Raw genomic sequence first — 25,645 nt, forward strand, 5'->3', positions numbered from 1 at the left:
AATAATAATAATGGTGTTAACTAATAACCAATAATGTGTAACAATATTATTATTATATTTGTATTTTTCCAGAAGGAATGGAGCCTCAGAAAGTCGAGTGACATGCCCCAGTTCGTATCTACTGATACATCTACTGATAGTGAGAGAGCTAGCTGACCAGAATTTTTCCCAGTAAATGAATTCTAAATCCAAATCCCTTTGGATTTGATACGTCACCACTGCTGTCCTCCAAAGCAAGGTGTTAGGAACGCCTATTGCCCCGTATTAAACATGTAGAGATGATCACACAGCCTTTACCTTATTAGACACGTGAATCTCACGTCTCAGTGACTGAGATTAAGCACTACTTGATTATTAAAACGTCAACTCTCCTTGTGGGTGGACATATACTGAGTTGTAGACCCTCAACACGTTGCTTTTATAAGGCATGGTGCACTGTCAGAATTCCAAGCGCTATGAGAATCAAAGAGCCAACTTCAGAAAACCTTGTCCGATGCTTCAAAACAAGGCCAAGCTAATTGCGTGCTGGAGTTCACAGCCAGCTTTCTGCATCACTGCTCTGGTCCCTGGCAACTTGAGTCTGCCAAGCCAAATGCTTGTTCCTCCTCCAATGTTAGCAAAGGCATCCTTGGAGCTCCTCTCTGCCCATTCCTCGCCCTAGCCGAAAATTCTTCCTATGTTCTATCACCGAGGGGGATCCCAGCGCAATTAGCATTCTGCTCGGTGGATCGTTCCCTGCAGTTAGCCTTTGAGATCCTGGGATCCTTCAGGGATAGGACATTCTCAGGGGCAGCTCTAAAATCTCTACATAGGGGCAGCAATATGGTCGAGAAAGGGGGAGAGGCAGCTTAACTCTGTGTTCCCACAGCACTTTACGAAACAGAGACAGCCTTCATCACCTATTCTCAAGGGTAGGGAGGGCTGCTGGAGCTCTCACACCTCCGTGGGACACCCCCTTGCAGACCTCACATCTGTCATATCCTGCTTTTTAACTGTCTACTTCCGGAAGCCAACTGCTAGTCGTTTTAAAGAAGTGACGTCCAGTTCTATTGGTTTGCTTTTCATGACTGATTTATACCTTGTCAGAAGTTTATATCCCAGATAAATTTCAAACTTGCATGTCTTCATAATTGCCATTGTTTAATCCCCCTCCTCATAATTACTGAGAATTAGACCTAAAAATTATGTTTTAGCATTGCTTGTCTCTAGTTTCCTCTTGTTAGACTTTCTAGACCATAAAACATTTTTTTTTCTTTTTTAACATCTTTACTGGAATATAATTGCTTTACAAGGGTGTGTTAGTTTCTGCTTTATATCAAAGTGAATCAGCTATACATATACATATACATATATCCCCATATCTCCTTCCTCTTGCATCTCCCTCCCACCCTCCCTATCCCACCCCTCTAGGTGGTCACAAAGCACCAAGCTGATCTCCCTGTGCTATGCGGCTACTTCCCATTAACTATCTATTTTACATTTGGTAGTGTATATATGTCCATGCCACTCTCTCACTTTGTCACAGCTTACCCTTCCCCCTCCCCGTGTCCTCAAGTCCATTCTCTATGTCTGCGTCTTTATTCCTATCTTGCCCCTAGGTTCTTCAGAACCACTTTTGTGTTTTTTATTTTTTTTATATATTCCATATATATGTGTTAGCATACGGTATTTGTTTTTCTCTTTCTGACTTACTTCACTCTGTATGACAGACTCTAGGTCCATCTACCTCACTACAAATAACTCAATTTCGTTTCTTTTTATGACTGAGTAATATTCTGTTGTATATATGTGCCACATCTTATTTATCCATTCGTCTGTCGCTGGACACTTAGGTTGCTTCCATGTCCTGGTTATTGTACATAGAGATGCAATGAACATTGTGATGCGTGACTCTTTTTGAATTATGATTGTCTCAGGGTATATGCCCAGTAGTGGGATTGCTGGGTCATATGGTAGTTCTATTTTTAGTTTTTTAAGGAACCTCCATACTGTTCTCCATAGTGGCTGTATCAATTTACATTCCCACAAACAATGCAAGAGGGTTCCCTTTTCTCCACACCTTCTCCAGCATTTATTGTTTACAGATTTTTTGATGATGGCCATTCTGACCAGTGTGAGGTGATACCTCACTGTAGTTTTGATTTGCATTCCTCTAATGATTAGTGATGTTGAGCATCCTTTCATATGTTTGTTGGCAATCTGTATATCTTCTTTGGAGAAATGTCTATTTAGGTCTTCTGCCCATTTTTGGATTGGGTTGTTTGAGTTTTTGATATTGAGCTGCATGAGCTGCTTGTAAATTTTGGAGATTAATCCTTTGTCAGTTACTTCATTTGCAAATATTTTCTCCCATTCTGAGGGTTGTCTTTTTGTCTTGTTTATGTTTTCCTTTGCTTTGCAAAAACTTTTAGGTTTCATTAGGTCCCATTTGTTTATTTTTGTTTTTATTTCCATTTCTCTAGGAGGTGTAGACCACAATACAGCCTTTCATAGTCATTTCTCCATCTAAAGAGTTCTTCCAAGAAAACTGTGAAAATTGAGATTAAAGCAGGACAATGAAATTCACCAAGTAACATGGACACAAAAATAGGATTCTGTTAAATAAAATCTTTATATTTCTTTTTTGTTGGTTTTCCCAAGAATTCCCCTAGTTCATCAAAGACCCAATTCTCCAGCGTCATCTTTATCCAAACCAAAAACAAAAGCCATACTGAAGGGCAAGATTGATTACTCACTGGAAAACATAGAGTTAAACTTTGAGGCAGATGAGAAGATGGTGATGGACACGTGGCAGCAGTCTTCTTTAGCAATATCTCACATGGTAAGCAGTGCTGGTTACTACGTTTCCTTTCAGTAATACCCATTCATTAACTTCCAAAGTTGGTAATATGCTATGAACAGAAAATTTACACAATGTTCACAATATAAATCTATACCTCCCAGAAGTTTTTTCTTTTTATCTGAAAGAAAAAGTTCAATCAGCAAATATATGAGGTCAAGAAAGGAGTGAACCAACATTTAGATTATTTTCTATGCTGGCCCAGGGTTCCAAGTGCAGGGCTCTACAGGGCCAAGCAGGAAATGTCAATGAGATGGGTTAAGTATAAGGCAATAGGGTGGAGTGGGACTGTGGCCAAGTGGAAGTAGCAACCCCATCTAGAGAGGCTCCTAGCCAACCTTGCCATTTAAGCATGGTGTCCAGTAGGGCCAGATTATCAAGTTTTAAAGTCAGAAATTCAGCCTCTACTTTCTTTAAGTCTTCAAAACTAGTTCCTACCTTGATTCCCAACCAGTTGGTTGTCTGTTTCCTGAAGACTGAGCCTTCTCTGATTGCATGCTCTTCTAATCCTTGTAGCATTTATTGTCTCTCCCACTTTTGACTCTTAGTATCTAGGTTATTGTTTGTGATTTTTACCTTATTAATGTTTTCCTGAATACTTAGCTAGGTTCTAAAACTTTCTGTATCCACTACACCTAGCATAATGCCCACATCTAACACAATACTGAGTCCTCAGTACATTCTTGAGATGCTGCTGCCGCGATGCTGGTGACACTGATGTTCATATAAATGATGATGGTCATGGCAAGGAGGATCACGGCAAAGACTACAACTACCAAGGACCAGAGAGTGGGAAACCGGATCTAGAAGTTCTAAAAAGTAGATGAATTAGTATCCTTACTGTTAATTGAACATAAAGACAACTTACAAGTCTTATGAATCCCATTAAAATTACCTGAGGAAATGAGATTTTAAATATTAGATTATTAGAAAGAGAGTATCATACAGCACAAAGAGCACTGGCTACACTTCTTGTTTAAGCTGTGTGATTTTAGGAAAATCACTTAACCTCTCTGAGTCTTCGATTCTTTATCTGTAACATGGGAGACATTCTACCTTATCTTTCCTTTCTTGAATGGTTGAAAAGATCCAATGAAATAATGCATATGAAAGTTTTTTAGAAATTAAATATAATAGGTTATTATATTAAGAAGTTTATTCAAAACTGTACCACTTTGCTTGTGAACCTTTGAAAACCACATAGAAGGCATAGGAGGAAGGATTGTTCAGTAATTAATATTCCTAATAATTACATTTGAATCCTGCTTTTATATTTCTAATAGACTTTTATGACTTTGATATTACATGTCTTTAAGTGAACTTTGAGTTTCAGATGAAACAGGCCTGAGAGAACAGGACCAGCTGAGATCAGGGCAATTGGAATGAGAGCACTTTAACATGGGCTTTTCGCTACACAGCAGTTTTACCAGGAGCTATTCATTTAGTACGTTATGTTAATTTTTAGTAAAACTTTCTTGTAATTAGCAGGTGTGCAATGATTTCAAAGAAATAAGTCATGTTTAACACTCACATTATTTCTAGAGTTTCTTCAGCCTTACAAGCTCGATTATTGGATGTACTGTGAATTATGTTAATTTTTGAAAGAGACCCAGAGGTGTTTGAGGGAAGTGGACCAGAAAAATGCGGATGATGATAATTATCATCACAAGGTTGTTTACAGAGGAGAAAAATCCAATTTTAAAGGAAATTGCTAACTCACCGTGGTTTGCAAGAACACATTCAAAAATGAATTGCTTGCAATTTAGGGGAGAATGTTAACAAGTCTGCTTTCAGCTTTACCAAGAATTTGAAAGTACAGTATATATCATGAAATCCATTTTTATCAACAGAACATTTGATTAAAAAAACGTATACAGGGCTTCCCTGGTGGCGCAGTGGTTGAGAGTCCACCTGCCGATGCAGGGGACATGCGTTCGTACCCCAGTCCGGGAAGATCCCACGTGCCGCGGAGCGGCTGGGCCCGTGAGCCATGGCCGCTGAGCCTGCGCATCCGGAGCCTGTGCTCCGCAACGGGAGAGGCCACAGCAGTGAGAGGCCCGTGTACAGCAAAAAAAAAAAAAAAAGTCCAGTCTTTCTAACTGCAGGCACAGCCCCAGCTGTACAAGCCCCAAGACAAGGTTTTCCTGCTGCCTGCAGAGCACAGCCAGCCTCATAGGCAAGATGGAGGAATCCCAGCAGCACTTCGCACATCTCCCTCTCTGCCCTTCATCAGCTATTGTATTGTGACCACACAACTAATCTCCCATACCAGGAAATCTATGAGAGTGAAAGGAGGGTGCTGATATGAAGAGAAGCTGAAATTTCCCCCAAGTAGAGGAAGTTAAGAAGCAGCAATGCAGTTAGCCTATGGGACAGGTCATCCTCATGAACACTGCACCTTGCTGGGGTGATGTCTAGTGTTAGAATAGAATGGAAGCCCAGGATTCAAGTGTCCATGAGCCCAATTAATACAGGGCATGTGCCCCCAAAACTTGGCTGGAGGACATGAAAAATTGTCACCAATTTTACGTACGAAGCACAGACACACATGAAATACATAGGCAGATACCCTTCTGCAGTATTAAAATTTCAGAAAGGGGAATGTGGTTAGGAGAAACTGACTTAAAAACAATCAATAATGAAAAAAACCCTGAGAAACAATGATATAAAGGAATGCCCCAGGTTGAAGGCCAAGAAATAACAGGCACTTGGAAGAATAGTGGGTGTTAAATCCATAGGGTCTGAGATTAAAAAGAAAGAAATGTTTGTGTAACTAAAGACGAATGGCAGGCAGGGCTTGAGAAAGTGAGTGGCCTCCACACAGGTGGCCTCTGGGAAGCTACATCTTGGGACAGGGACAGGTTTCCATTTAAGTAGAATCTTTTAAATGTTCTGTAAAGATTGAGTACATGGCATGTTTGCTGTAGAATGAGGTTTCAATGGAATTGGGTGACGGCTAAATCCAAATAGCTATCATCTTTCATAAATGTTGTATTAACTGAAATGTGGCTCTTATACAACCAGGTGGCTGCTGAAATTCATCGGAGACTCATGGAAGAAGAAAAAGAAAACCAGACAGCAGACACAAAAGAAAAACCTCCTCAGGTAGCTGCAAATAAAAAAGTGAAAAAGGAGCCGCCCAAGAAAAAAGAAGAGGACAAAAAAGGAAAAGGTATTCATGGCTTTAGCATCCAGAACCCTGGATGCTTAACCTCTCCTTGGTGGAGAACAAGCACTTAACCAGGCACATGAGCCTCTGAGCTACTAGAATGCTGTTCATTAGGTTTTACTTCGAGACCCAGTCTTCTGTGAGCCGGAGTGTTAGCTGGCAAACATTCTCCATGCCAGCATTTATCCGAATAGCCAAGTGTATCCAGGGTGAAATAAATCTCAAAGATAGTTTTGAACACGTGAAAAGAACTCCAAGATGACACTATGTAATCTGAAAAGTGTGTGCAAGGGGGCTGACACTGGCTGCCTTGATCAAGAAAGGGTTAAAAGCTAATTCTGAGTATGTAAGTTTCAGGTTTAATTCAGGTTTCAGGTTTCAGGTTTCATTCAAGCAAGTCCTTCTCTCCTGGAGGCCTCCTACCTAAAACTCAGCCTCAGAGGCAGGATGGAATGAAAAGGGGAAAGGGTGGGCTCTACCACAAACATTACCCTGGCCTCTGAATGTTTCCACTTGCACATTTTTGCAGTGACTTGAGGCAAGAGAGGAAGAGAGGGAAGCACATGAGCAAAAGTCCTTCCACTGATCAGTTGCTCCTGATGTGTTTGTTAGGCCCCTGACATGCAGAACATGATGAGGATGGGTACTAAGGACACAGCGATAAACTTAAAAAAGCAGAAACGTGGTCCCTGCCCTGATAGGACTGTAGTCTAATGGCAGAGACAGACATGTGACCGGTCATTGTTCTTTATGGGGGAGGTAGAGGTCCCTGGAGAGCGCAGTTATCTCACTCCATCTGAGGGGTAGAAAATGCTTTCCAGATGGAGTCCATCCAAGCAGCTAGAGGGTAGCCCCACAGTAAAGAACAGGCGACCTTGGTCCATTTCAGATGCGGAACATAAAGGAAACAAGCAGCATTTGAAGGAAATGCTTCCTATTTACTTTAGTGGAATAATTGGTTGGGTCCAATCTCTTAATTTTACAGATGTTAAAACAGAAACCCAGAGAGATTAAGGGCTCTTTCATCTGTAATTTATACTTAAGTTCACTATTGAAATTAACACATCTTATTATATTTCTTTGTTTACATTTGTCTTCTTCCCAAAATTTGAACCCCTTGAGATCAGACCTTCAAGAAAGATTTATTGAACTAAGTAGAATAGTACAAGCGTGGCCTGCAGCTAGAATCTCACTGCCATTTCTTATGGGCAAATTCTCAAACACTGACAAATTCTTTTTTTTTTTAAATTTATTTTATTTTTTGACTGCGTTGTGCCTTTTGTTGCTGCGCATGGGCTTTTCTCTAGTTGTGGTGAGCAGGGGCTTCTCTTGTTGCGGAGCATGGGCTCTAGGCACGCAGGCTTCGGTAGTTGTGGCTCGCAGGCTCTAGAGCGCAGGCTCAGTAGTTTTGGCGCACAGGCTTAGTTGCTCCACGGCATCTTCCCGGACCAGGGCTCGAACTCGTGTCCCCTGAATTGGCAGGTGGATTCTTAACCACTGCACCACCAGGGAAGCCCAAACACTGGCAAATTCTTATTTTCTAATTCTCGTGTGTAATCATTAAAGTACTTGTATTTAAGCACTAGTTAAAAGACAATAAGTAGATTACGAATTCTTGACCATCAGCTACATTTCCACCTATCTGCTTGAGGTTATTCTCTGATCTTCTCTTGATGAGGACCTGGGAAACACTTGGCCAATACAAGTATCCCTTGTGAAGCGGTACTTCTCCAGGTGGCCAACGCTATGTTGGGGTTTGCTAATTTCTGTCCCCAAACACTAAATTGCATCCTCTTTGGTGTCTGTAACCCTGTCTGCATGAGCCACACACCTCATTTTTCCATGATGCTAGACGAATGGGGGTATTATTATATGTGTCCAGCCAGACACCACATGAAGAATTCTCAAGGAAAGATTATCAATATTTCATCACTCACACCGTCTGGACCAGGGTTTCTCCTTTCCAAATCACCAGACATGTATCACCCTACACACTTCACTTTGTCCTCATTTTATCCAAGTCCCTTCGTGTACCCTTGTATGTTGCCAGGTAACTCAGCACGTTTCATTGCCCTTTCAGGTAAATCCCCACCAATGGCAGAAACCACTCCTGTAATAGTAACAGCAGAGGAGGCTGAAGAAATGGAAATAGAAAACAAACTGAGGCTCAGAATAAAGGAAGAGCATCTTGCTGCCCTGCAATTTGAAGGTAGCAATTGGAAAGAACTAAGATGATACTTTTAAGTAGAAAACAGACCAGTAGGCAAACAGCCCCTGGCTAGCTTTTGTCTATGAGGACACAAAGCAAACTAACTGAAAGGTACAACATTCAGTTGGCTGTTTTCATGTGACCGTATGAAGACTAGATCTGACTGTCATATTATTGTCTGCTGGGATCTCAAAAAGGGAATTTGAGAAGAGGTTAGGAGAGCACCAGCAGTAATTAAAATCTCAAAGAAAAGAAACAAAAGCAGTATTTTAGACTTGGTGTGACTTTACAGGCTGAAAGAAAGCTTGGGGCTACCTAAGGAGGTCCTTCTATATTATAATAAGAATAATTTAGGCCTCTCATTAGGAAGGTAAACCCTGACTAAAGGCTAACGGGTCCTGAAAGTGAGTTCTTGGGAGCAGGGGCCACAGAAGAGCCAGTCATAGATCGATAATGTTCAAGGGCCTCCTTCTCTAAAGAGAGCAACAATTTTACAAGACATAGTCTTCTTCTGGCTCTTCCAGTTGTCATATAATAAATTCAAAATGGCATTTGAAAAGATCAAGAAATTGAGCCAAAGTATCCGGATGGGAAAGAAACCATGGTCAATAAACTAGATGTCAAAACCATAAAAATGCAGCATTGGGTAAGCTGGGACCCATTAACTACTCAAACAATTAACTACTAAAGATGCTTTCCATCCCTTGCTTCTCTCCTTTTCTCCCTGTCTCCATCCTCCTACCACCTGCTTTCATAATTGCAAGAGTAAAATCTGAAGGATGTTGAACACAGGAAGTCAGGACACATGCTTGTCCCGTTGCCTGTCCCCACATCTGCTTTCAGTAGCTAAGTATGCTTCATCCTTCAGTTCATTCTATATGTGGTCCCTAGTGTAGCTAAATTCACTCGTTTATATAGTAAATGTTTACTGAGTTTCTACTATGTGCCAGGTCCTGTAGTAGTTGAAAGAAATATACACATATATATACAAAACAACAGACAAAAATAAAATCCAATCTAGAGGAAGAGAAATGCAAACAATCACTTATAATATGTTGTGATATTGGAATTAGGCGGACAGGACAAAGGAAGCATGGCGGGAGTCAAGAAAGACTTCTGAGCAGATGAATTCATGCTTGAGAAGAACTGGAAGAATGTGGGAAATGTGCACAGGGGACAGCGGGGGCAGGGAAGGGGGAGGAGAGCTAGGTGACTAGTGGGGATTAGCTGTGGAGTCTGAGGCACATTCTGGGAAGGAGTGATCAGGGAGGTGGAGGGCCGCATAGGCCCTGGCCAGAAAGTTACATTTCCCTTATGGCGACTGGGAGCTAGTGAAGAATTCTGAGCAGAAAGCACCTGTGAGCACATGCGCAGGTGAGCTGGGTTACTCTGGGGCGGGTGGAAGTGGATTTGGATTTGAGGTGGGGAAAGGAACTTGGAGAAAGCAGGATGGAGGTGGTTGCTGTAGTTGAGGCAAGACATAAAGCAGTGCCCAATCGTGGTGATAGAAAAAGCAAGGAAGAAAGATTGGACAGATATTTTAGAGGAAAATCCACGGAACTCATTGGGTGCCCAGAGCATCAGTGGGCGCTGGGACCATGGGCTTCACCCTCCTGTTCTAAGACGGGAGATCCAGAGACTTAGTACCCTCCCCCTTTTTGAAATTCAGAAATTATCTATTTGTGTTTTCCCATTCCAATTTATCAAAGGGTATATTGCAATAAAGTGCAATTACGTGTAAAGCTGAATTATAGTTTTGGTTTAAATAAACTGTCTAACCACACATCGCTTTGGTTCTGAGATGGATAGGGTATAGTTATCCATACTGGTGTATCAGGTGTACGCCTGAAGTTTCACAGACTGAAGCGTAATTGGTTTAAAATTGAATTTGGCTAATCAGAAAATGCATGACATATAAAACGTGTAAACAATGTTTGTTTCTCTTTTTAAATAGAGAGAGCTGCACAGTTCAGACTTGAACTGATCAAGGTAAAAGCACTGGCTTTCCTGGAAGAGTTAGTAACAAAGGCAGTTGAGGTGTATAAACTCATGGAAAAGTGGCTCGGTGAGAGGTACTTGAACGAAATGGCCAGGTAAAGTACTGCGTGACTTTTTAAAATATTTACTTTGTTAATTCCTGAAGACCAAAATTGACAAAGATTTTTAAGGTGTTTACAAACTTGAATTACATTTACAAATGGAAATTTTGACCTTTTGGGAAATCACATATGCATTTGTGTTGCCTCTTTTTAACAATAGTAAGTCATGTATCAAAGGGCGCTATGGCGCATTATTTATGAGTTTGGTTTTCACCTGCTCAGTGAGGACCTTAGCTTACAAGGTAAAACTATAAGCAATTTAAAAATATTTTTTAGAAGTAGTATAATGTTTCATATCTTTCTAATGCCAGACTTATTAGTCAGGGCCAATGAATGGGAGATGAAATCATTCACAGGAATGTTTTACCCGTTAGGCTGATTCCCTTGTGACAGCCAATTCTACTTTTCTATTGGGTTCCAAAGGCTTTCCAGATCCTCATTACTAGTGAGGGACAGCAAGTCTCATCCTCTTAATTCTCCCCTGAAAGGCATAAAGAGGCAGCTCAGCAGGGCGGAAACAGCCCTCAATGGAGAGTCAGGAAACCCGATGGTCCAGGAGATGGAGAATCTCTCCTTGTCCACGTATTACAGCATGCCTAACCACTTCGGGCCCCATAGGCCTCCTCTGTAAAAGAAAGCACTCCAACCAGGCTATTTTAAAGGTTTCTACTAGATCTAGATTCTGTGATAGACTACAGTTTGCAATAAACATTTACTGAAAATTTGGAAGTTGTGGCGTACGTAGTATACAAATGGCAACTTTCTCAGAAGCAACATCGGCCAGGTAGAAGACGGTTGTTAGGGTTTGTTTTCTCCAGTCCTTGTCTCAAAATGAAAGTTCTGTTGTAAAATCCTCAGCCTAGTTGTTTGTATCTGTTGCTCTATAGTAAAACACACACACACACACCCCTCGGCCCGGTAACCTCACTGCAGTAGTGCTTAAAATACTTTGTCAGGTACTCATCAGCATTGTGAAGCAGTGATGTTCAGTTCTGTCCTCTGCCTGCTGCCTACAAATGAAAGCATATCTTCTTCATTCTTAGGGTTCACAGCGCCCATCCTTGTGGCCACATCAAGAGGCACGTGGCCAAGTTTCTTTTTTTTTATCAGATGAACTCGTATTTCTCAGATTTATCTTGTGCGTGTGTGTGAGGTCAGATATATATATATCTGACCTCTGAATATGGCCACAAGAAATTAAAACCTAGGACTGTCAAGCTATGCTTTCTCTTTTGGTTCTTGCAAAAATTCTCCAGTGATAAGAAGAAAAAGAAATAGTGCGACCTAGCAGATCCCTTTGAACTTCAAATCCCACTTTCCATTTTCATGGGATTTCCCTAGCCGCCCCCCCCCCACCACCGCCACCTGCCCTTTCTGAGAAGGTTACTCTTGGTAACCTTCCACTAGATGGCGCACTTATTTTGCTGTGCTGGTTCTGGCTGGGTGTCTACATTTGGAGTCCCTCCTCACTCAGGGCTACAAGCTCTGTAGCTATCCAGTGCCCTTTTCCTTTGCTTCCAGCACGTAAACACCATCAAACAAAAAGTACCTGGATAGTACAGACTATATGGACACTCACAAATACAGTATGATGGAATTAAATTCCAGACTGTCTTTTGAAAGAAAGTGACTAATATATATTTTTTTAATTTTCAGTATACAAACATTTGGTGTTCCAGAGTTATATAAAAGCAGATTAAATACGCATTTTTCTGCCATGTTCAATCTTTATTGCAAGACATAAATAAGATTGTTTCTGTAATACAGTAATATTGTACTTATGTATTAAATTTCTCTGGCCTTTAAAGTGACCTTTAATTAAGGCCATAACTATAATCCCCAGTACAGCCTAAATCTATGCCCTATGTCGTTTCACATGAATAACCATAAGGTATGGCGTTGTGTGTTTTTGGCTCCATTGCAAAGATGAGGAAATCAGAGAGCTTGAGTCATTTCCCAAGGACCCATGGCTGGAGAGGGGTCTGCAATGAGAGCTCAGCTTCCAGGGCTCTTCCCACTGCACCACAAGGTTCTGAACTACTGCTGCTTATACCACATGATTTAGCTGGGAATTGTTATTCTCTGTGAAGATAGCAAAGCAATTTCAATGGGTTATCTCGTCAGAGTCCACTCTGTCAAATGTGTCTTCAATAACATCAAACTCCTTGTTATAAAGTTAGAGAAAAGCCACTTTTCTAGACATCCATTATCAAATTTGATTCACTTTACATACAATTTGTCCCGATTCCAAATAAATGTGTTATTCTAACAGTCATATTTTACAGGCTTTTCTGTCATATAACTTTATTCTGGTTCATACTTAAAATGAATATATCTATTGACATAATCGTTTATATAGTAAAATATGTTCTAATACTAATAAAACCATTTTAGTGGAGTCTCTTTTTGCTCAACTTTGTATAAAATGTGTAACTCTTAGCCCTGAACGAGCATGTATTTTATTTCTAATCTACATTTATTTATTTATACCCTGCTTTTTTACAAACGGCTTTGAGGAGAAATTAGAATTTTTTAATCATGCGGATTGAATTTTCTAGCTTAGCCAAATTTTCTAAATTTTCCAATGTGTTAACTCTGTGTGTATATCTAATAAGCAAACACTATTAATCTGATAGTATTTTTAATGGAGATAACCCTATTCATTTTTCCGCTTTCAGTGTGGAAAAATTAACTGAGGTAGCTCGCTATCACATTGAAACATCAACCAAAATTCAGAATGCGCTTTATTTAGACCAAGAAGACTTCTGCATTAACAGTGATATAAAAGTCTTTCCAGACCTGTCTCCTCCAATACGCCCTCCACCTGTAGAAAGGGAAGAAAATGGCACCCTGACCATCGAACGGCTTGGCAATCTTCGGGATCAGTTCTTAGAGATAGCACCCAAAGGTAGGAAAAGTAATTATTATGAAAAGAGCACAAAATAAGGTTAAGATTAACCAGGATGGCCATCACCTGTCCACAAGTAAAACAGCCCTCTGGGATTGTGTGGCACTAAAACAAGCTCTTGTTTCATTCTAATTTATCTCATATTTGCTTCATACAACATAGATCTGAATTAAACAGAGCAAGACAGTGCTTAATACATTGGCAGTGCGGTGATCCTCATCCCTGGTAATTCTCCTCTCCTGCCCTCCCTGCCCCTGGCTGGCAGGTGGGTAAATTTGAGTATTACTCCATCTGGCAGTTGAGAGACTGTCTTTGTGCATACTTCTAGTTTAAGTTTTGTGCTGGGATTCTGAGTTTGTGTTTCTGTCTCCCCCACTAGTCTGGGAAGGGAGACCAGGGAGTAGAGAATTTCCTTTCTATGTTTGCCTTTTCCCTCAGTGTTTCATAGACCAAGAGCAGAACCTTTGTCAACACATATTTGCTTGATTGATTAATTAATTAATCTGTTCACATGTAAGTGTACATGTTATTTTCTGCACACAAATTCTTGATTTCCTTCACATTTTATTATTATGGCTCTGTAGCATCTACACAGACTTTTTTTTTTTAATTTGGGATCTTTCTACTTATAGATATTCATCAATGAATTCCATCAGTTGATAGCACAAGTAATTCTGAGAGAACATGTAGGATTATCATCTCCACTTTATAGGTCAGGATACTGAGTCACAAGAAGTTGAGAACTTGCCTATGGTCACATATCAATCAGGACTCTTCAGGTTCAAAGGTTTTGCCCCTTCTCACTAAACTAAGTTGCCTCTCATAAAGAGGTTTATCTTCTAACGTCTCCTACTTACTGGAAAAATCATTACTTTTCCCTAGAGAATAGTCAACTGACATTTGTCTAGTACTAACACAACTTCACTTTCATAATGGTTATACTTCACTTATTTTTTTAAAGTTCAGTTATCCCAGAAAACCACATTAGATCTCATTAGTCAAAAGAGTATTACTTTACTTTAAGTCTGAAGACTTCCTTGCTAAGCCCAGTGGGTGAAACAGATGTAAACATTTCCCTGGGTAGACCCCTACCCTAGCAAGTGTCACCTCATCTAATCAGCTTGAGTGGGTCTACACCTCCAAGATATAAAGGCACACACTGCAGCAGTGGATGAACACAAACTCAGGTTGGCAACATTTAGGCAGGAAGCAGCTGGTCAAAAAGATACGGCCATCAGCTGGTACAGGAAAAAAATCTCAGTTGTATAAAACCAGCTCATGAAATCCCTTCAGTCTTTCAGTCAGGTAGATTCCATCCTCTTTCCCTTTGTGTGGCCTTACAATGTCTTTTTATTATGTATTTCCTTCTTCAAAGTTGCTTTTGCTCTTCATTTTATCCATATTGTTTACATATAAAATAAGAAGACGTATATGAAGTATAATTTGCTTTAATCCTAAACTAGGGTGACTAGAAGCTGGTCAAAATTTAAAGTTTTGGTGAGCATTTGAGTAGGAAAATTATCAACCACTCATAATCCCTTTCAGAAAGGACCTTAGTATTCATGGCGATAATCGTAATACATTCTTGGGTCCAACCTTAAAATCAGAGTTTGAATTTCAATTAAAAGTTTAAACATAGGGCTTCCCTGGTGGCGCAGTGGTTGAGAGTCCGCCTGCCGATGCAGGGGATACAGGTTCGTGCCCCGGTCCGGGAAAATCCCACATGCCGCGGAGCAGCTGGGCCCGTGAGCCATGGCTGCTGGGCCTGCGCGTCCGGAGCCTGTGCTCCGCAAGGGGAGAGGCCACAACAGTGAGAGGCCCGCATAGTGCAAAAAAAAAAAAAAAGTTTAAACATAAATTACAAATATCAGCTATAACTTGACATACGTATGTCTTAGAAGATTAACTCTAGAAACCGTTGAGACTAAAAGATGTCAACTGACACATTTATCTATTTTCAGAGTTTGGTAGCATACAACGGCTTTCAAAGTATGATAGGAAGAGGAAGGAAGGGAGAAGAAAGAAAGGGAGGTAAAGGAGAAGGGTGATAATTATGTATAAATATATTTTTTAAAAGTAGGTGTAAAAGGAAAACCACTTGCCCTAGGGACTTAGAGTGTAATTTGAAAAGGCAAGCAAAGAAGAAACTTCTATCTAGGTGCTCCTCTGGAACAGAATCTGAACTTGATAAAAGTGCTCAAGAATGCAAAGCAAAGGTGAATCAGTGCGCAATGAGGTTGGTCAGGAAAACTGTGTGGAAAAACACCTCGGAGGGAGGAATTGAAAGAAGTAAAGAGTGACTGGATGTCAAGGATACGGAGGATATTTAAAGTTGGGGGAACGGCCACCAGAAAATATGTAGGTTTGCGGCTTGAGTATGGATGTTTGAGGAAGGGTCAGGGACCTCTCTGCTTCTCCCTCCCCAGTTGCATGAACTGCAGGAAAACAGATGCAGAGGTCAGCTCTGTCTGGGGAACCACCTCCAGCCACCCAATCTAGAGAATTATCCAGATTTAAGAATAATTGTTGTAATTAACACAGAATTGACAAAGCTATACAATACTGTGGGATTTGGGGATCTTGATAGTACAAAATGAGTTACGGTCTATAAGCAAAGAGTTTAAACCATTTTCTTTGTTATTGGCTCAGTTATACTATTTGAAAATATATATATTGCATATGGCACTTTTTAAATAAACCCTTTTCTTTGTTATTGGCTCAGTTATACTATTTGAAAATATATATATTGCATATGGCACTTTTTAAATACATGTAAAATACTTAGCACAGTATCAGGGGATCTATCAATAGAAATAATATTCATTGTCATCATTTTTCTAATGTATAAAGGGAAGGCGAAGTAATAATCATTCCATTTTCTGGATCCCAGAGTCACAGAATTAGAGGTTCTCTGATGACATCTTAGAAGTCAGGCAGCAAATGTTAATGTTACCCCTCCCTGAGGAAGTCCAATGATTACCACTCACTCCTTCTCCCAGTTTCCCTGGCCCCAAAAACATCCTTTGACTTGAGTCTTTCTTATTCATTCTTGTCAAAGGATACACACCAATCCATCTTTTACATGAAGTGTTTGTCATATTCCTTCCAAGAATTAGAAAACAATCTTTTACGATACATCCCATGGTATTTACCCTAGAAATCTACAATTTCAAAAGACGATCTTAGTTGAAGTAATAACAGTTTTGAAAGTATAGAGCAACTGGCTGCAAGTAGTACATTTCTAAATGTGGAATCCTATAGAACTTGCTGCTTGAACTTGAATAATTGCTGTTATTTCTAAGCCAAGAAGTGTGAGCATTTTCTTACACTGTTTCACATATTTCAATTTAACCTATGATATTTAAGATGCAAACTTCAAGCTCACTAAAATATATTAAAATATGGTGAATAGATGAATTTTTTTCTAGGAAACAACATACATATTTGCATATAACAATCATTATGATACTAAGCCCAAAGTAAGATTTTCTTTTTAGCAAATTTACAAGGAGTATCAATGTGATTAAGTTATATTTCGTTCCCTCTAATTATGCTACATAAACAAAATTATTCAGAGAAATGAATAATCTTTCATTAAAACAAATGACTGAATACATACTTGTGAGTAACTAGTGTCAAGATATTAATGGAGAAGATTGGTTCAAGATGGTAGAGTAGAAGGACATGCACTCACTCCATCTTGTGAGAGCACCGGAATCACAACTAACTGCTGAACAATCATTGACAGGAAGACACTGGAACTCAGCAAAAAAATACCCCACATCCAAAGACAAAGGAGAAGCTGCAGTAAGATGGTAGGAGGGGCACAATCACAATAAACTCAAATCCCATAACTGCTGGGCGGGTGACTCACAAACTGGAGAACAATTATACCACAGAAGTCCACCCACTGGAGTGAATGTTCTGAGCCCCACATCAGGCTTCCCAACCTGGGGGTCTGGCAGCAGGAGGAGGAATTCCCAGAGAATCAGACTTTTGAAGGCTATCAGGATTTGATTATAGGACTTCGACAGGACTGGGGGAAACAGAGACTCCACTCTTTGAGGGCACACACAAAGTAATGTGCACATCAGGAACCGGGGGAAGGAGCAGTGACCCCATAGGAGACTGAACCAGACCTACCTGCTAGTTTTGGTGGATGTCCTGCAGAGGTGGGGGGTGGCTGTGGCTCACTGTGGGGACAAGGACACTGGCAGCAGAGGTTCTAGGAAGAACTCCTTGGCATGAGCCCTCCCAGAGTCCACCATTAGCCCCACCAAATATCCTGTAGACTCCAGTGCTGGGTTGCCTCAGGCCAAACAACCAACAGGGAGGGAACTCAGCCCCACCCATCAGCAGACAAGTGGATTAAAGTTTTTCTGAGCTCTGCCCACCAGAGCAACACCCAGCTCTACCCACCACCAGTCCCTCCCATCAGGAAGCTGCACAAGCCTCTTAGATAGCCTCATCCACCAGAGGGCAGACAGCAGAAGCAAGAAGAACTACAGTCCTGCAGCCTGTGGAACAAAAACCACAGTCACAGAAAGAGAGACAAAATGAAAAGGCAGAGGACTATGTACCAGATGAAGGAATAAGAAAAAACCCAAGAGAAACAATTAAATGAAGTGGAGATAGGCAACCTTCCAGAAAAAGAATTCAGAATAATGGTAGTGAAGATGATTCAGGACCTTGGAAAAAGAATGGAGGCAAAGATCGAGAAGATGCAAGACATGTTTAACAAAGACCTAGACCTAGAGTTAAAGAACAAACACCTAGAAGAATTAAAGAACAAACAAATATAAACAATACAATAACTAAAATGAAAAATACACTAGAAGGACTCAATAGTAGAACAACTGAGGCAGAAGAACGGATGAGTGACCTGGAAGACAGAATGGAGGAATTCACTGCTGTGGAAGAGAATAAAGAAAAAAGAATGAAAAGAAATGAAGACAGCCTAAGAGACTTCTGGGACAACATTAAACACACCAACATTCACATTATAGGGATCCCAGAAGAAGAGAGAGAGAAAGGACCCGAGAAAATATTTGAATAGATTATAGTTGAAAACTTCTCTAACATGGGAAAGAAAATAGCCACCCAATTCCAGGAAGCACAGAGAGTCCCAGGCAGGACAAACCCAAGGAGAAACATGCCGAGACACATAGTAATCAAATTGACAAAAATTAAAGACAAATAAAAATTATTAAAAGCAACAAGGGAAAAATGACAAATAACATACAAGGGAACTCCCATGAGATTAACAGCTGATTTCTCAGCAGAAACTCTACAAGACAGAGGGAGTGGCACGATATATTTAAAGTGATGAAAGGAAATAACCTACAACCAAGATTACTCTACCCAGCAAGGATCTCATTCAGATTTGATGGAGAAATCAAAAGCTTTACAGGCAAGCAAAAGCTAAGAGAATTCAGCACCACCAAACCAGCTTTACAACAAATGCTAAAGGAACTTCTCTAAGTGGGAAACACAAGAGAAGAAAGGGACCCACAAAACCAAAACCATAACAATTAAGAAAATGGTAATAGGAACATACATACCAATAATTACCTTAAATGTGAATGGATTAAATGCTCCAACCAAAAGACACAGGCTCTCTGAATGGATACAAAGACAAGACCCATATATAGGCTGTCTCCAAGAGACCCACTTCAGACCTAGGGACACATACTGACTGGAAGTGAGGGAATGGAATATTCCATGCAAATGGAAATCAAAAGAAAGCTAAAGTAGCAATACTCATATCAGATAAAATAGACTTTAAAATAAAGAACATTACAAGAGACAAGGAAGGACACTACATAATGATCAAGGGATCTATCCAAGAAGAAGATATAACAATTATAAATATATATGCAACCAACATAGGAGCACCTCAATACATAAGGCAAATACCAACAGCTATAAAAGAGGAAATCGACAGTAACGCAATAATAGTGGGGGACTTTAACATCTCATTTACACCAATGGACAGGTCATCCAGACAGAAAATTAAAAAGGAAACAAAATCTTTAAATGACACAATAGACCAGATAGATTTAATTGATATTTATAGGACATTCCATCCAAAAACAGCAGATTACACTTTCTTCTCAAGTGCACATGGAACATTCTCTAGGATAGATCACATCTTGGGTCACAAATCAAGCCTCAGTAAATTTAAGAAAATTAAAATCATATCAAGCACCTTTTCTGACCACAATGTTATGATATTATAAATAAATTACAGGGAAAAGATGTAAAAAACACAAACACATGGAAGGTAATCAATGCACTACTAAATAACCAAGAGATCACTGAAGAAATCAAAGAGGAAATAAAAAAAATATGTAGAGACAAATGACAATGAAAACACAATGATCCAAAACCTATGGGATGCAGCAAAATCAGTTCTAAGAGGGAAGTTTATAGCAATACAATCCTACCTCAAGAAACAAGAAAAATCTCAAATAAACAATCTAACCTTACACCTAAAGGAACTAGAGAAAGAAGAACAAATAAAACCCAAAGTTAGTAGAAGGAAAGAAATCATAAAGATCAGAGCAGAAATAAATAAAATAGAAACAAAGGAAACAATAGCAAAGATCAATAAAACTAAAGGCTGCTTCTTTGAGAAGATAAACAAAATTTATAAACATTTAGCCAGACTTATCAAGAAAAAGAGGGAGAGGACTCAAATCAATAAAATTAGAAATGAAAAAGAAGTTACAACAGACACTGCAGAAATACAAAGCATCCTAAGAGACTACTACAAGCAACTCTATGCCACTAAAATGACAACCTGAAAGAAATGAACAAATTCTGAACAAATTCTTAGAAAAGTATAACCTTCCAAGACTGAACCAGGAAGAAATAGAAAATATGAACAGACAAATCACAAGTAATGAAATTGAAACTGTGACTTAAAATCTTCCAACAAACAAAAGTCCAGGACCAGATGGCTTCACAGGTGAATTCTATCAAAAATTTAGAGAAGAGCTAACACCCATCCTTCTCAAACTCTTCCAAAAAATCGCAGAGGAAGGAGTACTCCCAAACTCATTCTACAGGGCCACCATCACCCTGATACCAAAACCAGACAAAGAAACTACAAAAAAAGAAAATTACAGACCAATACCACTGATGAATATAGATGCAAAAATCCTCAACAAAATATTAGCAAACAGAATCCAAAAGCACATTAAAATGGTCATACACAATGATCAAGTGGGACTTATCCCAGGGATGCAAGGATTCTTCAATATATGCAAATCAATCCATGTGATACACCATATTAACAAATTGAAGAATAAAAACCATATGATCATCTCAATAGATGCAGAAAAAGCTTTTGACAAAATTCAACACCGATTTATGATAAAAACTCTCCAGAAAGTGGGCATAGAGGGAACCTACTTCATAATAAATGTCATATACGACAAACCCAGAGCAGACATCATTCTCAATAGTGAAAAACTAAAAGCATTTCCTCTAAGATCAGGAACAAGACAAGGATGCCCACGCTCACCACTCTTATTCAACATAGTTTTGGAAGTCCTAGCCACAGCAATCAGAGAAGAAAAAGAAATAAAAGGAATACAAATTGGAAAAGAAGAAGTAAAACCATCACTGTTTGCAGATGACATGATGCTATACATAGATAATCCTAAAGATGCTACCAGAAAACTACAAGAGCTCATCAATGAACTTGGTAAAGTAACAGGATACAAAATTACTGCACAGAAATCTCTTGCATTCCTATACACTAACAATGAAATATCAGAAAGAGAAATTAAGGAAAACATATTATTCACCATTGCAACCAAAAGAATAAAATACCGAGGAATAAACCTATCTAAGGAGGTAAAAGACCTGTACTCAGAAAACTATAAGACACTGATGAAAGAAATCAAAGATGACTCAAACAGAGGGAGAGATATATCATGTTCTTGGATTGGAAGAATCAATATTGTGAAAATGACTATACTACCCAAAGCACTCTACAGATCAATGCAATCCCTATCAAATTACCAATGGCATTTTTTATGGAACTAGAACAAAAAATCTTAAAATTTGTATGGAGACACAAAAGAAGCCAAATAGCCAAAGCAGTCTTGAGGGAAAGAAACAGAGCTGGAGGAATCAGACTCCCTGACTTCAGACTATACTACAAAGCTACAATAATCAAGACAATATGGTACTGGCACAAAAACAGAAATATAGATCAATGGAACAGGATAGAAAGCCAGAGATAAACCCATGCACCTATGGTAAACTAATCTATGACAAAGGAGACAAGAATATACAATGCAGAAAAGATAGTCTCTTCAATAAGTGGTGCTGGGAATACTGGACAGCTACATGTAAAAGAATGAAATTAGAACACTCCCTAACACCATACACAAAAATAAACTCAAAATGGATTAAAGACCTAAATGTAAGACTGGACACTATAAAACTCTTAGAGGAAAACATAGGAAGAACACTGTTTGACATAAATCTCAGCAAGATCTTTTTGACCCACCTCCTAGAGTAATGGAAATAAAAACAAAAATAAACAAATGGGACCTAATGAAACTTAAAAACTTTTGTACAGTGAAGGAATCTATAACCAAGACAAAAAGACAACCCTCAGAATGGGAGAAAATATTTTCAAACGAAGCAACTGACAAAGGATTAATCTTCAAAATATACAAGCAGTTCATACAGCTCAATATCAAAAAAACAAACAACCCAATCCAAAAATGGGCAGAAGACCTACATAGACATTTCTCCAAAGAAGATATACAGATTGCCAACAAACACATGAAAGGATGCTCAACATCACTAATCACTAGAGAAATGCAAATCAAAACTACAATGAGGTATTACCTTACACCAGTCAGAATACCCATCATCAAAAAATCTGTAAACAGTAAATGCTGGAGAAGGTGTGGAGAAAAGGGAACCCTCTTGCACTGTTGGTGGGAATGTAAATTGATACAGCCACTATGGAGAACAGTATGGAGTTTCCTTAAAAAATGAAAAATAGGGGCTTCCCTGGTGGCTCAGTGGTTGATAGTCTGCCTGCCGATGCAGGGGACGCGGGTTCGTGCCCTGGTCCAGGAGGATCCCACATGCTGTGGAGCGGCTAGGCCTGTGAGCCATGGCCGCTGAGCCTGTGCGTCCAGAGCCTGTGCTCCACAGTGGGAGAGGCCACAACAGTGAGAGGTCCACGTACCACAAAAAAAAAAAAAATGGAACTACCATATGACCCAGCAATCCCACTACTGGGCATATACCCTGAGAAAACCATAATTCAAAAAGAGTCATGTACCACAATATTCATTGCAGCTCTATTTACAATAGCCAGGGCATGGAAGCAACCTAAGTGTCCATCAACAGATGAATGGATAAAGAAGATGTAGTACATATATGCAATGGAATATTACTCAGCCATAAAAAGAAACGAAATTGAGTTATTTGTAGTGAGTTGGATGGACCTAGAGACTGTCATACAGAGTGAAGTAAGTCAGAAAGAGAAAAACAAATACCATATGCTAACACATATATATGGAATCTAAAAAAAAAAAAAATGGTTCTGAAGAACCTAGGGGCAGGACAGGAATAAAGACACAGATGTAGAGAATGGACTTGAAGACACGGGGAGGGGGAAAGGTTAGCTGGGACGAAGTGAGAGAGTGGCATGGACATATATACACTACTAAATGTAAAAGAGATAGCTAGTGAGAAGCAGCCACATAGCACAGGGAGGTCAGCTTGGTGCTTTGTGTCCGCCTAGAGGGGTGGGATAGGGAGGGTGGGAGGGAGACTCAAGAGAGAGGAGATATGGGGATATATATATATATATGTATAGCTGATTCACTTTGTTATACAGCAGAAACTAACACACCATTGTAAAGCAATTATACTCCAATAAAGATTTGAAAAAAAAAAAGAAGTAAATAACATCACACTGAAAAAGAAAAAATAAAAGACACATGCACCCAATGTTCATTGCAGCACTATTTACAATAGCCAGGTCATGGAAGCAACCTAAATGCCCATCAACAGATGAATGGATAAAGAAGATGTGGTACATATACACACTGGAATATTACTCAGCCATAAAAAAGAACGAAACTGAGTCATTTGTAGAGACGTGGATGGACCTAGAGACTGTTATACAGAGGGAAGTAAGGCAGAAAGAGAAAAACAAATATCGTATATTAATGCATATATGTGGAATCTATATAATATATAACAGTATACAATATTGATACAAACTACGCTTATTATTATCCAAAATGTGAGCTCGGTATCCTGAAGGTGCACATACCCTAGTAGGCACCTGCAGCATTACCCCAGAGCAATTTCAGAAAAAAAACACAATACCTGGTGGAATTGAACCATGAGGTATGTGGCTCCCTGCGGACTGTAAACATCCAAAACAAAAACACTCATTTTGTGTCCTGCAGTAAGCTCTGGGTAGGTACATCTTGTCCCAAACATCAAGTGTCAGCACATCAGGAAGGCAGTCTTTCTCCAAGGGAAGCAAGTTGGAGTCTGTTGAAACTAGAACACTTTTGTAGTGTTCCAAAGTCCCCACTTAAACCATAAGAACTCCTTTTCCTTGTAAGCCCATCAGTACTTTATGTAATGTCTATAGAGATTCAGTTCATAGCTATTTTGGCTTCTGCTGAGAGGCTATCAGGAGAGAACACCATCCAGCAAATTCTTTACCCTCACTCCTTCTTCAAGAGACACAGCATTTAGTTGTTCAAGGCTAAAAACTGACAAGGGTCCCTCCTTCAAACTGCTCTTAGAGACCCTTAGAATCAGTGACGGGTCTCAGAGACAGAACACAAATTCAGGAAGTCTAGGCTGTACTGGCCAGGCTAGATCATCCAGCTACGTGGTTTTTACAGGAATTCAAGGAGGAAGTAGTTGTTGCTGTCTGTGTGGGTCAGCAAAGGCTGTAGCCCATGGGAAACTTTTGGATAGAACTTTCCAGGAAGCAAAACAGGGGCGGAGTATTCCAGGCACCGGGGAAAATGGAATCTACATTGAGATTTTGAAGGTGCATGACATATTTCTGTGATCTGAATCTAAGCAAGCGGTAGGAGTTTACCCGCTGAGAAAACCACAGGGCACCTGAGGGCCACACTCCTTTCTGCTCTGATCCCTAGATTTTGCCCCCTGGTGAGCTATTCCTGTCAATAGCATCGGTCCTTTCTTATCGTACCTTTTCTCAGAAATCTTTCTGTATTTCTTGATTTGTGTAAATGTCAGACTAACTGAACTACCTTTCAGACCAAAATAGGGGGCTTACTTACCTGCCGATATATAGTATCATAGTCTTAGAATTTTCTCAGAGGTGCTAAGCCTAGGAAAACCCACAGAGCTTTCTAGTTACTCCGTTCAGGGAACAAGCCAGGTACGCTTCTTACCCCTGCCTCTTGGTTAGTTGAGGCTTTGGGGGGAGACAGTAGCCATCTGCCGCTCTCAGAAACAGTCTCATCGTCCCTCAGAGCCATCCAGGAAGGATGCCCTTCTTGTAGTAAGTTGGCCCTACCACTGTTAGAGAAGACGGAGCTAAGGTAGGAGGGGAGAGGCGTCCAAAGCAAATCCTGTAGACAGGACTGCCCTGCATGTCCTGTGATTCTTGTCTTTCACCTCAGGAAGGAAATGAGAGCAAAATGCTGTGCCCCTCTCCTGCCTGGAGAAACGGATTCTAGGGGGAAGGAGACCATAGCACCCTTTGCCCATAAGAGAAACCTGTAATATGAAGTGTGTAAACGTGGAGGGTAAGACTGCCTGCTAGCAACCGCCAGCTTCACCACATATGACCACTGTGACATTGGACAAATTAATTAACCTCTCTGTGCCCTAGGTTTTTGACCCATAAAATGTTGATGGATACTAGTAGTTGGCCTACTTTCTTAACTATAAAATAGGGATACTGGGTGATGACGATTAAATGATGTAGAGCACTTGGCATACTAACCAAAATGCCTGCTAAGTAGTAAGCACTCACTACGATTGTTCCAGGAATAATGAGCAAGTGTAGGGGGGACAGGGATTAAGCAAAACTGCAGGTAGGCATTGGTGATTACTTAAAATAACCACATGGAGTTATTTTAAAGGCAGGGATTCTGAGTCGAGTCACCAAAAAGCAGAAAAGTCCTCAGAAGCTTGACCGTAACCTCCCAAAGAGGAACAATCAATTTTTGAAAACTTGTCTTAAAAAATAGCCTTGGCTTGTATATGATGAGATACTAGATCTTATGTTCTGTGGCCTGTGTCGTAAACATGGAGTGAAGTCGAAGGGAAACCAAGTGAGTTTTTTTTTATAGCACCAACAACTTCCAGACTGAATTCCTCAACGCGCACCATCTCAGCCAGGCTCACACCAAGGCTTCCCTCGTGGAAGTGACAAGAG

At 40.0% G+C, this 25,645-nt stretch overlaps 1 protein-coding gene across 1 annotated transcript in view; it reads left to right on the top strand.

The window, feature by feature from the left end:
* The window catches only part of SPEF2 (sperm flagellar 2), a 170,632-nt gene that overhangs the window by 108,579 nt on the left and 36,408 nt on the right, over positions 1 to 25,645 (top strand). Inside the window, exons 25-29 of the mRNA XM_060146018.1 lie at positions 2,641 to 2,821; positions 5,864 to 6,011; positions 8,089 to 8,217; positions 10,172 to 10,310; positions 12,995 to 13,224. Of these exons, the coding sequence (XP_060002001.1) occupies positions 2,641 to 2,821; positions 5,864 to 6,011; positions 8,089 to 8,217; positions 10,172 to 10,310; positions 12,995 to 13,224 (827 nt within the window). The remainder of the gene's footprint in view (positions 1 to 2,640; positions 2,822 to 5,863; positions 6,012 to 8,088; positions 8,218 to 10,171; positions 10,311 to 12,994; positions 13,225 to 25,645) is intronic.

The sequence above is a fragment of the Lagenorhynchus albirostris genome, chromosome 3 (genome assembly GCF_949774975.1).
Source record: "Lagenorhynchus albirostris chromosome 3, mLagAlb1.1, whole genome shotgun sequence".
In the NCBI taxonomy this organism is placed as follows: domain Eukaryota; kingdom Metazoa; phylum Chordata; class Mammalia; order Artiodactyla; family Delphinidae; genus Lagenorhynchus; species Lagenorhynchus albirostris.